Source organism: Passer domesticus, chromosome 6, assembly GCF_036417665.1.
Source record: "Passer domesticus isolate bPasDom1 chromosome 6, bPasDom1.hap1, whole genome shotgun sequence".
Taxonomy (NCBI): domain Eukaryota; kingdom Metazoa; phylum Chordata; class Aves; order Passeriformes; family Passeridae; genus Passer; species Passer domesticus.
Window position 1 is genome coordinate 58,194,108 of NC_087479.1, and position 13,572 is coordinate 58,207,679.

At 42.1% G+C, this 13,572-nt stretch overlaps 1 protein-coding gene across 4 annotated transcripts in view; it reads left to right on the plus strand.

Annotated features, from left to right (window-relative positions):
* The window catches only part of FIBIN (fin bud initiation factor homolog), a 40,288-nt gene extending 35,662 nt beyond the window's left edge, over positions 1-4,626 (plus strand). For all 4 annotated transcript variants that reach the window (XM_064426070.1, XM_064426071.1, XM_064426072.1 and 1 more), the window contains one exon: positions 868-4,626. In XM_064426070.1, the coding sequence (XP_064282140.1) occupies positions 2,103-3,326 (1,224 nt within the window). In that variant the 5' untranslated portion in view covers positions 868-2,102 and the 3' untranslated portion in view covers positions 3,327-4,626. The remainder of the gene's footprint in view (positions 1-867) is intronic.
* The last annotated feature ends 8,946 nt before the right edge of the window (positions 4,627-13,572 follow it).

A 13,572-nucleotide genomic window follows, 5' to 3' on the forward strand; every position in this document is an offset into this window, starting at 1 on the left:
CTCACTGCAGTCTTGAGACTTTTGTCTTTTAGGTGTGATTTTGGAATTAATAATGGCTATTCATTCAGTCTTGTTCTGTCAGTGTAAGCCTTCATCTTTTCCACCATTTGATACTTTTCAGTTAAAACTTAGAATTCTGTTGCTTTGTAATCCTGACCCCTAATAGGTATTGCTTTGGATCAGGCTGTTGCGTATCTTTCGTCAAGTTCCATTTTTTACCAAACCTTTGCCTCCTCAGTCACTAAGACTGCAGATCCCGAATTGCAGACTTCCTTAAAAAATAGACATTCCAAGTCTGCTTTCCATTGGGGTGAGACTATTTGGATATAAAATTTAAATTAAACCTGGATAATGTGTGCCCGATTGAAAACAGCAGTGGCAGGCAGCTGCAGCAGGAACAGCATATACTTCTTAGTCTCTAAATGTAAAAAAAAGACAACATATTTAGTAAGGCTAGGGGTTTTTTTACTCTCTGTGGCACTGCTGAAAGCATAACCATGCTGACAAAGCTATAGCTGGGTGATTTACAGTGCAGTACTTCCATGAGGAGACATCAAAAGGGGAGTCCACTAGAACCCAAGTACCAGCCAAATCAGCTGACTGTCAGTAATACCACCTGGGTGGAAATGGATGGAGACAATGTATTATGATTGGCAAAGAACAGGGATCCAAACAAAACTTTAGGTGAAACAAGAGCACCCTGGGAATAGAATTGTTTCAAGAAGCCCCTGTGGGCTAACAGAGACCAAGAACAAACACCAAACAGCCTCAGCTGAATAAGCTTTAAACATTTTATAAAAAGCTGAAGCACAGTACCTTAGCCTAATCCAACCTATTTATATGAGTGTTTTGTGATCTTAATTACAGACTTAAAATGTTTCCAAATGAGTGGAGTGCTTCTGTTACAATAGCTTGTCTAGCTGGGCTTCTCAACAGAAAGTCATCTGGAAAGAGAAGTTGCCTAGACACTGAAAATATTTCTCATCTTGAGGTGTTTGTGATCTCAAAAGACTCCAGAACTTCCAGAGACTACTTTAAATCAATTCAGTAAGGAAGGCTTCAGTTACTGCTCTTGTTGTCTCTGGTTAGTTTTTTGTTGGCTGTCTGACTTCTTGGTTTATTTTTTGCTTTTGTCTCTTGGTGTTAGTCTTAAGACCATGTGAGCTTATGTGAAGTGCTTCAGTAGGCTCTGCAGTCAATACCCAGGCACACTGATATCACAGGTTACCATGGAGCATTAAAGGCCACACAGAAGTGACAGCTTGCACTCAGTAACGATGTGTCTTACATTAAAGGGCTTGGCCTTGCAGTTAAGTCCATCACTGAGCTCCCAGGAACCTACCAGACAGATGGGAAATAGGTGCCTTCCCTCAAGGAACAGTCAGCAAAGAAGGGAGCAGCTTGTGGAGCTCAGTACAGTTGAAATTGAGATGAGCAGCTGGTCTCTGCAGCAGCTATTTGCTTCACATGTGCACAGAGACAGGACAGCTTGTCATTACAGAAAGAAGCTGATGTGAGGGGAAGGGGCTCTAGACTGAGTTTGAATTATAGGTGTCTAAAATTATGGCAGCCTAAGAAATGGTAGACCCAAAGGCCCCTGAGTCCCATAAGCCTTTAATCTACAGTGCCCAGAAGAATATGAAAAAAAGCAGAGATACATCTCAAGTGTCTGGCTTATTTTCCCCAACTAAATTAACTGTAAGCGCCGTAGTTATTTACCACATGCAGAAAGTGACAAGATGATAGTTCAAGTACTTACTTGCTTACTTTACAAGGCAATGTAAATATTGTTGCACGCAAATCTCCCACAAACAGCAGTAGGAGTTTCAACTCTGGATGACTGCAGGTTCTGGCATAATCTTTGTGAGGTGGTGATTTTTTCCATGAAAGAAGAAAAATTATATGAAAGGAGTTGGTAACTTTACAGACCCTTTCTTTTTGTGATCTCAGCTTGATTTAACAACTCAAAAATGGTAAAGACTGATTTCTAAGTTACATGCACGGTTCAAGTGTGCCACAGTTCTGCTACTAGATTCACCCAAAATATTGTTTCATGAAAAAGAAACACTTCTTACTAAGTCAGCCCCACAGGATGCACTGTAATGGGGTTTTCCTTGAACATATCAGATATCTTGTTTAAGAGCAAATTCTGTGTTTCATTTTCACATCTTACCCTATCAAGGTTTATTGTTTTACACTTTATACTTGATCCTGCATCATTTTCCCATCCAAGTTTTTTATCAGTGACAAACTATGTGGCCCTGAGCAGCTCGGAGAAGTCCCTCTGTCCCCAGCCGTGTGTTCGAGCCGCTCTACAGGCCAGGCTGTCAGCGAAGCAGTCGTTTCTTAGGGGCAGAAGAGCGGAGCCGAGCAGCTCAGGTTTAAGGGCTTTTCTGTTGAGAAGGGAGAGGGGTGCGTGTCTCGCTCGCTGCCGTGTGACAGCCCCGCGGGGGCGGCGCTGGCGGCCCTGCGGTGCCCGGGGCGGGGGCGGCCCGGCCCGGCCCTGCCTCCATCGCCGCGGGGCCGCTTCCCCCTCGCCGGGGCCGCGGCTCTTAAGGGCGGCGCGGCGGGGCCGGCCCCAGAGCGCCGCCAGCTCTCGGGCCGCGCTGCCGTGCTCGGCCCGGGCGGCCCGCAGCGCAGCCTCGGCCGGCAGCGGAGCCCCATGCGGCACGGGCGGCCCTAGGCTGCGCCCCGGCCGCAGCATGCCGCTCCCGCTGCGCCTGGCGTGGCTGCTCGGGCTCTGCAGCCTCTGCCGCGGGTACTTCGAGGGGCCGCTGTACCCCGAGATGTCCAACGGGAGCCTGCACCACTACTTCGTCCCCGACGGGGACTACGAGGAGAACGACGACCCCGAGCGGTGCCAGCTGCTGTTCCGGGTGAGCGAGCAGCGGCGCTGCGGCGCGGCGGCGGCGGGCGGCGGGCTCAGCCTGCGCGAAGAGCTGACGGTGCTGGGGCGGCAGGTGGAGGACGCGGGCCGGGTGCTGGAGGGCATCGGCAGGAGCATCTCCTACGACCTGGACGGGGAGGAGAGCTACGGTGCCTACCTGCGCCGCGAGTCCGCCCAGATCAGCGACGCCTACTCCAGCTCGGACCGCTCGCTGAGCGAGCTGGAGGGCAAATTCCGGCAGGGCCAGGAGCAGGGCGGCCGGGAGGAGTCCCGCCTGGGCGACAGCTTCCTGGGGCTGCTGCTGCACGCCCGCGCCCTGCTCCGGGAGACCCGCCACGTCTCCAGCGGGCTGCGCGACAAGTACGACCTGCTGGCGCTCACGGTGCGCAGCCACGGCGCCCGCCTCAGCCGCCTCAAGAACGACTATCTCCGCGCCTGAGCCGCAGCGACCGAGCCCGGACCCGCCGCCGCCTCTGCAGACACCCCCGGCCCCACCGCCGGGCCCCCGAAGGCACAGCCCGGGCGTCCGCCTGGAAGGAGCACCTCCTTGGACAAACCCTGCAGTTAGGAAGCTGGGAAAAGACATCCGAGATCACCAAGTCCAGCCTTTGACTGAATACCACCACGCCCACTAAACCATGTTGAGAAGTGCCACATTTGCTCATTTTTTGAACGCTTCCAGGGATAGTAACTCAACCAAAGTACATTCTTCTTCATGGAAAAAAAAGACTTTATTTATTTTACCTTCTAAACAAATAGCCCAGTTCTATAAACCAGGAGGTTCGAGGTATGTTTAAGTTAATGTCCCATATTAAAAAAAAATCTACCCTCTGTTTTATACCATCTTTGATTGCAAAGTGAAGTAAGCTTTCTGATGTCTGATTCCCTGTTTGTTTTTGTATCACCTGCTCTGCTGTGGGTCACCCGTCCTAAGTGTAGCTGAAGTGAGGTGCTGGCCAGCTCCTTCCAGACTCGTGTGTAGCAAATACTTAAATTGCTTTGTTGTTAGTCCTTCAGGGTGACACCTCTGGCCCTCCTTTCTAATGATGTGTATTATATGTTCCTTAAATGTTGTTCCACTATGTAAAGCTGTGATTTTCATTTGTGTTTGGAAAGATGGGAACTATTCTGGCAGGATTTGTACTTCCAGCCTTGCTTATCTGTGACTCTAAGCTATCATAACCCTAAGAAGCAGCCAAAAAGGCTTATGTCAGATCCTGAGAATGCTCGTGGAGATTTTTATAGCAAAAAGAATGAGCCCTAGCGCTGGTTAGAGTTTTGGATCCCAGATTTGAGAGCCAGGAGCATGTTTCTAAAGCAGACAAAAAGGTTTTGTCTGTGCAAGCACATTTGACTTTTCTTGTTGGTGACTTTGTACTTTTGCTAGCTAAGTTATTAATATAACTTTGTGGTCCTGGACAATAGCAAAAGTGCCTGGTGGGAAAGAGGGTGGGGTTTTTAGACTCATTGCTATTTAACTGACAATTTTGGGTAATGTGGCTATTAGGTTACAGATACTGCAGGCAGAATACCTGTTGGGACGAAATGAAGTTTATAGGTTGTTGTAATAAATATTTGAAAACAATGTTAAAGTACATTTTTGTTATTACTTTCCAAGACGCTCTTGATTTTAAAACATTCTGTTGAAATGTCTTTTCAGCAAAACATTGAAAGTTTGTATCTCCTGCCAAGTGAAATAACTTGCTTTTTAGTAAAAACAAATAAAAATTTACAGAGTCTGAGGTAATCAAGTTTCATTAAAAGCAACAGTACAAAAGGCCTTGCGGGGCAGACTTTTTTGAGTTTTTAAGCCTTTTTAAGCACCCCTGGAAGAGAAGCTGATGTACTTCTGAGGTCTGTTCTTGTTAACCCTGCTCCCATTTAGTTATACTTCAGTCTGCAAACCGTTCAGTGGGTGAGTTACTCAGCAGTGCAGTGGGCCAACATAAGTCAGCTTGGACTAGAGTGCTGAAGACACCACGAAAGTTTCCTGAAGGTAGGTGCTTACAGAGCCAGAGGGCTCCTTTTGCTGAAGGCAGTGAAATGTAGCCTACTGGCAAGATACTTCAGATGTCATTTTGCATTTTTTAGTCCTCAGTACCTTTAAAGATTTGCTAGAAAAAAAAAGTAAACATTTTATTGGTTGACTGTGGTGAAGCCACTCAGTGTTATTTTTCTGTTCTCAAGTTAGAAACTATTTGACAAGTTCTAGCTCTTAAAAATGAATTTATTTTTGATACTTTCCTTGCCTCTAGACATGGATGTCACAAAAGAAGAGTGAGCCGAGTCATGGATTATTGTATGCTCACTATCTTAGCAAAACATAATAGCATTTCTGGGCTGGACCAAGCTCCAGAAGTGCCTGACAGCCGCCTCCCCCAAAGATGTCATGCTGTTCCAGTAGTGCCTAGAGGCTTCTTAAAGGAAGTTTAAGTCTGTGTCTTACCCACTTTGAGTCATTTGTTGTAACATGAAGTAAATAAACATCAATGTTTGTTATAACATCAAACGGTTTGTTATAATACATCAGTAAATAAACAAAAATGGCATGACCGTGCTATTTTTTAGGCATATGAGAGCAGTATTCAAATCCTAATAGAAAATAAGTAGTAGCATAAAACACAGCTTCTTGAATATCCTTGAAGCAGCTTGACTATTCTATTTGCAGTAGCAGATGTTCGGTCAAGCTGAAACTATTGCAATGCATGCAGCATACCAAAATGGTAAATGTTTGCAGAATGCTTACTTTTCAAAGCAGGAGATGTGTGAGTGTTTATAGTATAACTCATTCCACTCAGTGCCCTCTAAATTGTCATCTAATGAAACAAGACTGTGGTACTTTACAGTCCACACTAATGTTTCATATCATATATGAATTCTTCACACTTTTTATGTTTCCGTAAAATAGAAACATTTTTCTATTTTAAATATGGCAGAATTCTGATTTTCTTTCAGTAGCGTTGATTTTGGAAGGCTTTAAATGGTTCTTTCTAAGAGAAAATGAAGATATCTGAGTCTGGTCTATGTATAAGTTCATGCATTTAATAAGAAAGGTCAACTTTATGTGGATTTGATGAAGCTAATACAAAAAACTTTTAGGACATTTAAATCTACTAGAGTTTGATTTACTTTGATAATTTTGGCTGACCTAAGCAAAGGTATATGTTAAATACATCATTTTTGAGTCAGAGGTGATACATTAAATGTTTTTTGTAGAGCTGCCTGCAAGAACTGAGTGCTTAGTGATATTCAGCAGTTTAAGTTTTAAATTCAATTTTTTTCATTAAAAATTATTAAAACTATATTGCAATACTCTTTACAATCTTATAAATGTCTTTCTTTTGCTTTTTATCTGATAAAACTTATTTGTTTTGGTGGTATGAAGATCCCCTGGATCTGGATCTTTATACAGCCTATTTTAAATAGTAAAGGTCTTTTTATTGTTGAAAATGTGGTAATTACATTTAAGCAAAGAGCTTTAAAAGGATGATTGTAGCACAGTCATCCCCATTATGTCCTTAATATCCCCTATGTTATGTTAAAATACTATATTGGTACTAGATTCCTTTTCAGTATGCAGAAGGTATCTGACAGTGGGGGTTTTTTTGTAGTTTTCTGATGATTTTCAAAACATGTATTATTTAAAGAGATGATCATGCTGAAGAGCAAAAGACTATTTTCTGGGGGGGAAAAAAAAGTGCTGCAGCTGGAAAAGTCATAGAGAGCTCACTTAATACTTAAGTTTTTCATCAAGGGGAACAGGCTGCCCAGAGAAGGTGTGGATGCTCCATCCTTGAAAGTTTTCAAAGCCAGGCTAGATGGAGCCCCGAGCAACCTGGTCTAGTGGAGGGTGTCTCTACAAGAGGATTTTTAAGGTCCCTTCCAACTCAAAGCGTTCTAGCATTAGAGTCAAAGCAAGGCACTAAGGGACTCACCTGCACTTCTCTCCAGGTAGCTCACTTTTGAAGGCAGTGCTCTGATGTGGACATTCTCGTATCCACTGATACACACAGAACAGAAGAAGCTCAGAGCATGCACAAAACCATTAATAAAAGCTCAAGAAAGAAAAGTGTACTTGCCTTGTGCCAAGTTAATGGGTAGGAACTCAGAGGAGAGTGTGCAAACTGGATTTCAAAACTGCAATTTTCAGTTTCACTGGTTGACTTACCCAGGACCATCATCACAAAGAGAAGTCAAGCGAAGCTTTCAAAACCTTGGTGAGCCTTTAAAAAACCTTATGTGTGCTGAGCTGAGGTGTTTGAATTGTCTGAAGCTAAATTGTTGCTCTTATAGGTTGTCACGTACTCAGATGCAGTTTGGCAGGACGTAAACCTCATAAGCAAAAAATATACCTGGCTAGGTCACTAGAAACAACCTTATGAGCTACAGAGCTCTGGTTATAATCTTGTCTAGGAAATGTGTATTTTGTGGGGAAATTCTGTTGGATATGTGTATTACTGTTGATGTGGTTGCTTGTTTAGATGGTCTTCATGTTTCTTTACCAGTTTCTTGCTCATGCTTCTTGAATATCAATTTTGTGACTATTAAAGAAATTTTCAGCTAACACTGAAGTGTTATGAGTGCATTTCACAGCAACTATACCTAAAGTAAGCCTGTGGATTCAAAGTATGTAATTTTTCTGTCTTTTAAAATGTATTTTTACTTGCAGTTCATTGGGGAAATTGTTTTTTTATTACCTGGGGTTTTCTTTTTTGGTGAGCCATTAGCAAAACATTGTTCAATTTGAGAGTCTGCATTTCATTCCTATAATATGTGAAACTGGCAAAAAAAACCTGACTGTGCTACGTGATTCTTTAAAAAGCTGTTATTAGAACATATGTATAAAAAAAGGACTAAAACTGCCTATTTTCTTTTCTTCATTGAGTTGTCATCCTGCCTACAAGATCAATTTATAACTGAAAAGACAGAATTTAATGACTACGTCTGTAACAAGGAAAACATATGGTCTCCATAACCATTACATTTTTAATGATGTGGCTTGGACAGGGCCTTTCCTCCTTGAAAACTGCCTTACCTTGGGGAGGTACTGCTGGCAGTCTCCAGCATGCCATTAACATTCTTTCATAAGAAAAGACAATGCCAAGAGTATCGTGTTTTCTCAGATGAAAACCTTCCTTAGACTGTGTACACCCCTTGTAGGTGCTTAGAAACTGTTTAGTAGTCATTGTTCGTGTCTAAACTCTCTTGGAGGGTCAGGGAGGAAAGTCGTTGGAGAAGGTTGGCTTAGGGAAGAGATTAATTATCCAGTGACGTGGATGATGTGAATATTGTGAAGAGCGTGATGACCAAAAATATATATATACTTGCATCATATTTTCCATACATATTCCACTCTGCAAATTTTTCCCTGTGACAGGAGTTACCAACATAGAGTTGTTTCAGTGTTATAATAGAAATTTACTATTATTAATACTAACAGTTTGGTGTTATATATTTGGTATATAGTGTAAATGTTATAATTTACACTAAAAATTTGGACACACTGTAAACTGCAAGATGTTTTTCTGTCTACTTGTTATCTCTTCTCAAAAATACTGTGACTGTGATTTTTAGTTTAGTGTCAGGTTTTAATCCACAAAAATCAATTCAGTGGACTTTTAGTTTCTCAGCTGGTTTTATCTAAGACCTTGTTATGGCTTTTTTGGGGTAATGATTAAGAATTATTTCCTTTACACTTGCTGTGTGGACAGCTTCTTGGTTAATGAAGAGCAGTTAATTTATCTTAGTGGCAGGCTTTGTCCTTTCTTTATTAATATGATTTTGTTTCTAATTTAATGTAATTCATCTGAGATTTGTATTAAAGTGTAATGCACTTTTTACTTAGGATTCAAACAGAGGTACAACAAAATGCAAGCTAATTCATAATTCATAACTGGATCTGCATATAGATCAGGATGCTATTAGATTTGTGATTTTAAATAATGTCTCACATACTCTCTACTTTCAGAAGAGAAACCCTAGAAAAAAAAAGAGTGAATGAACAAGAGGCCATCTTCATCTGATCTACCAGATGTAGGTTACATGTGGTGTTTAAAAGCCCAGGTTCTTTTGTTTCTTTCCACACACCACCACCATTCCTTCTCCCTCCTAGGAGCTTGAAGTGGTTTTCAGGCAATGTCTCCACTGCAGTGCTGTGCAGCCATGAAGGAAGGTGGATACAGGGGGCTCTCTGCCTTCATGGTGCTATTTGCTGTTGGCTTGTGAGGTAACAAGTCTTTTTCTGCAGACACTGGCACATGCAGGCACTCTGTGGTGATCAGGAGTGGGGCTGGGGCCGAGCCTCATCCCCAGTGGGTGCAGCACAGGTGAATGCTATTGAAGGTGAGGAGCCATGGGGTGCCCAGGGGTGCTGCCCAACCCCACAGGGAGCAGAGGGCACACAGGGGCACTGCATGCAAGACGAAGAGTATAAAAAGCTGGATTAAAGAACAAGATGGGCAGATGCCTGCAGCCTTCTGAAGAGGTATGGTATTACTCTATTTGGGGGATGCTTAAAGCCTTCTGATACCGTATCATGGTACTTTGTGTATCCTGGCTGTCTGGACTGTGACATAGGCTGTGACACCAGAATACAAGGTGATGTAGTCTAGCCTTGCAACCAAAGGCACTAGACACGTATTTAGGCAAGAGTGATACCAGGGGTGATTTCAGCCAGAAAACAAACTTTCTGACACAATTTGAAGCATTAGAAAGTAGGAATTCTTTATTCTCAGCATGCTGAACACACTCAGAAAATATTTCCCTCATTAAGTGTCATGAAACTTTACAAGTTATTTGTTCCACCGTGATCGTACATCTTAATTAATAAGTATATTTCCTAGCTAACACACAAACATCACTTTTCCTGGAACTAATTTGTATGCATCTGCCTCTTACTGGGAGTCCTTTTGTGGTCCTACAGGGTTGTCTAAGGGTCTCTGGTGGTCGTACTCACTGAGTGTCCCCAGTGTTGCAGATGACCTCACCTTGAACTTCTCTCAGGGCATACACTGTTTCTTCTTTTTAGATGGCTTTGCCACAAAAGCCACCATATTCTTCATTATCTGCTTATCTACTGGTTGCCACTATGTTTAGCATCCTTTGTGTCTACTTTTACTTTCTTGTATCTATTCTGCTAATTAGTCTTTAAGCTCTATTTAGCAACCTCAAGGGGATCTGAAAATATCTATTGTCTGTCAAGCTGTCCAGTCCCCCGTTTTCTTGAGACTATGTCTCTTTTAGGCAAGTCTCAATGCTTCATTTTCCAGCACAAAGTGTTACAACAGTTATAACATTGAATCATAATACAGGCAGGTACACACACTACAATGATTACAATGACTGCCATAAAAGTGTTTTGTAGCAGTCTCCAATTTGGTAACCGTGAAGTAAGCCAATCCCACCAAGAAGAATTTTCCTCTTTGTGTCACTCTTCTACTGCTCGTTCTGTCGAGGTGATTCCTGACTGTTGGACTTCAAACCCATCATTGATGGATGTGCTGTTTAATACTTAAACAGTATCATTTGCCACTTCTAATAATCTATTTAACTTCTTTATATAAACTCACAGGACAAGGTAGTGCACATGGGGCATAGCATGAACCATAATCTTCTGCTTTCTGAAATCAAAGGGGTGTATTGCAGATCATGCTGCAGTCCCTGGATGGAAAATGTTCTTTTGGCCCTAACTCTTATTGTGCATTTTGCCAAAGTACCCTAATGGGAGAAATTAATATTGCTTGGAAACAGGACCAAACTGTCCTTTAAGAAGCAATTTATAGGCATTGTTTCTGCATAGACAATAGGTGCCACTCCCAGTACCAAATATCTGATTTCCTATTTTCCACTACTGCACTGCTGATGGAGTTAGGGCTTCTATACCTGATTCTTTTGTGTCCTCACTGCCATTAGGCCAGGGGCAGTCAGAGAAACTAAATGTTGTGTTTTGCATGGTGCAGCTGAGAAAGAGGGGACTGTGTGCCTGACCATTACCTGGCACACAGGTCCCACCTAGGAAACTTGAGCACTGGTGACAAATTGAGTTGTTGTGAAATGCTTTATTGAATAGACCAGTGAAGATGTGCTGGGTGGCCTCTGTGCAGAACTTAACCCAGAATACTCTTACCATTCCACTCATGCATACCAGAAAAAATCCTCCTGAAAGGAGAAGCTTCTGGTCTGGTGCTGTGTGTAGGGAAGAAAAACTAGACTTGTTTTCTCCCATCTTATCTTAGTAGCCTCCTGCAAGTGGCCCATGTGCAACCCCTCCTCCACATGCATTTTGCATGACCAAGTTACCTATGACCAGATGAACAAATACCAGTTAAGTGACATTTGTAATAGCAAGACAATGAACACACCTCAGTGTCCTGCCACAAAAAAAAAAAAAAAATTCTATTACCACTAGTGTATTAGGAGTCTCTTAGAAGCAAGTTTAGATTTCTTAATTATATGATAAAATAGGAGCTGTCTAGAAGCCCTTTAAATCTGGCAAGCTTCACATAGGGCTTCAGACTTAGTGATGAATCTTCCCTTTGAGACATTCAGAAAATAAAGGTTTAATATATTTTCCAGTCCCTTGTTTTGGCATTTTGAAAAAAAATATTTATAGAATATCTATATACAAAATCTAGGTAGCTAGAACTGCCTTGCTAAAGAAGAGCCTTTGCTTAGGTTAAATACTAAGCATGTGAATAACAATAAAATTATTTGGCAATCCACTTAGACAAAATGAGAAATTTGTGTACAAAAGCAGTGTGTGGACTACTGGATAGATGAATGTAATGAGAGTATGAAATACATTATGGAGAAACTTTGAAATTAAATACTTAGGGGTTTCATATGTATATCCAGACCTCTGGATTTTTCCTGCTTCCCCTATTTAGTAAGCTGGAGGAGCTTCCTGATGGCCTTAAACATCTAAAGCAAGTGCTGGTTCTCATGGTCTTTTCTTGAGCAGATAGCTACAGGAGTGCCTGCTAGATTTAGTACACAGAGAAAAGCATCCCTGTCCCCAAAGGAACTGGGTGGTTGGTTCTGGGAAGAGTGCTTTGTTCTACAATTCCTTACACATTGAAAGATAAGTGGAATAATTTGATCTGACCATTTCTGTTGCTCAGGTGCCTCAGTTCATGTGGATGCGAGTACCATGCCTTGCGCTGGACAATTCAGCATTGTCCAGGGGTCAAGCAATGTGACTCGTTACCGTCAGGTAAACTGCTAACCTTGAGCAGAAAACTATCCAGAAATGAGGTAGCAAAAGTTTGTGGCATGTTGAATTTTTATTTTTTTTAACCCTAAAGCATAACACAACTTTTCAGCCATACATAATAAAACTTCATCCAAAAAATCTCAGAAGGACACTGCAGCCAGTCTTGCAATATTTTTACAGTTCAAAAGAAATTGCAGTATGGTAGAAATACACACACACATATATATGTGTGTATATATATATAGACATATGTGTATTTATATTCACATTTGTAGAAAATAAATTCTATTTAATCTAGATATAAACACAGTTTTGGATAAAAGGTGTTTAAGTCTGTATACACAAAACTAGCTGTGCTGCATTGCAGGTGAGGATTAGTAATTACTGGGTTCCAGTGGGACTGCTATCCATAAACACAAGAAAGAAAAAAACCACAGTATTCTGCTTTGCTATACTCAATCAAATGAAATAAAAACAAATGGAGACCCAAGGGTCCTGTGTGGCCTAGTTCTAAACTGCAGCAAAAAAAAAATATTGAAAAACCATCTGATAACTCCAGAAGGCCTTTGTGAGTGAAAATACTGAAGCTCAGGACATTTTTTCTGTGCACAAAGACAGCTGGTGAGACTTTTGTCCTGGTAGCATCAATATGTTGCCCTCTAGCTTAAGAACAAAAAGAGAAGATTCTTAATAAATGTGCACTAACTGACATTGATGAAGTCATTAAAATATGTACGTAATGACTTACTGATTCAGGGAGCATCCCCTGAATTTTTCTGAATAAGAAAAAATATTAGACCAGAGCTTTTCTCATTCTAGGATCTGGATAGACCATCGTTCTGCAGTACAGTATGCAGCTGGCTTTAAATAAAAGAGTGTATCTATAGAAAATGGTCTGGCTGTGAAAGGAGAGAGGAACTCTCACAGAACTCGGCTGCTGTTGCTGTTTACAAAGCTTTTCCTTGCAGGGAGGTGGATTCTGCATTTTCTATTCCACAGTATCCACAGCAGGGGTTATGGTGTAGGTACTTTCATGCTTTAGGTTTTGAACATGGTTAGTAGTAGCTCTGGCTTTTGGTTTGTGGAATTGGTTTTGGTGTGTCTTTCTGTGAGAGACTGAAATGTTATGGCTAAGGGCTCAAACATTGTGATGAAGGACTTGTTGCCCTTTCTGGCAAAACTGCATAATGAAACTGTGACCACCAAAGCCCACCCCTTCCTGAATATGCCTCCTGATTGGAACTTTGGATTGGGGAGTTAAGCGGCCTAAGGGAGCATGAGATAACAGTGACACTATTGTCCAGTTATGTCAGGGCCAGGGAGAAGTAAACAAGGCCTGGGAAGAAGAAGGTATCCACAAGAAAGCCAGACCCAGTCCTGAAAATGTGCTCTGGCTGTGTTCGGGGTGGGGGAGGCTGTAGCCCCCAGACTCATGTGCTGGGGCCGGGTTTGCACACACCCTTACCCCAGCCAC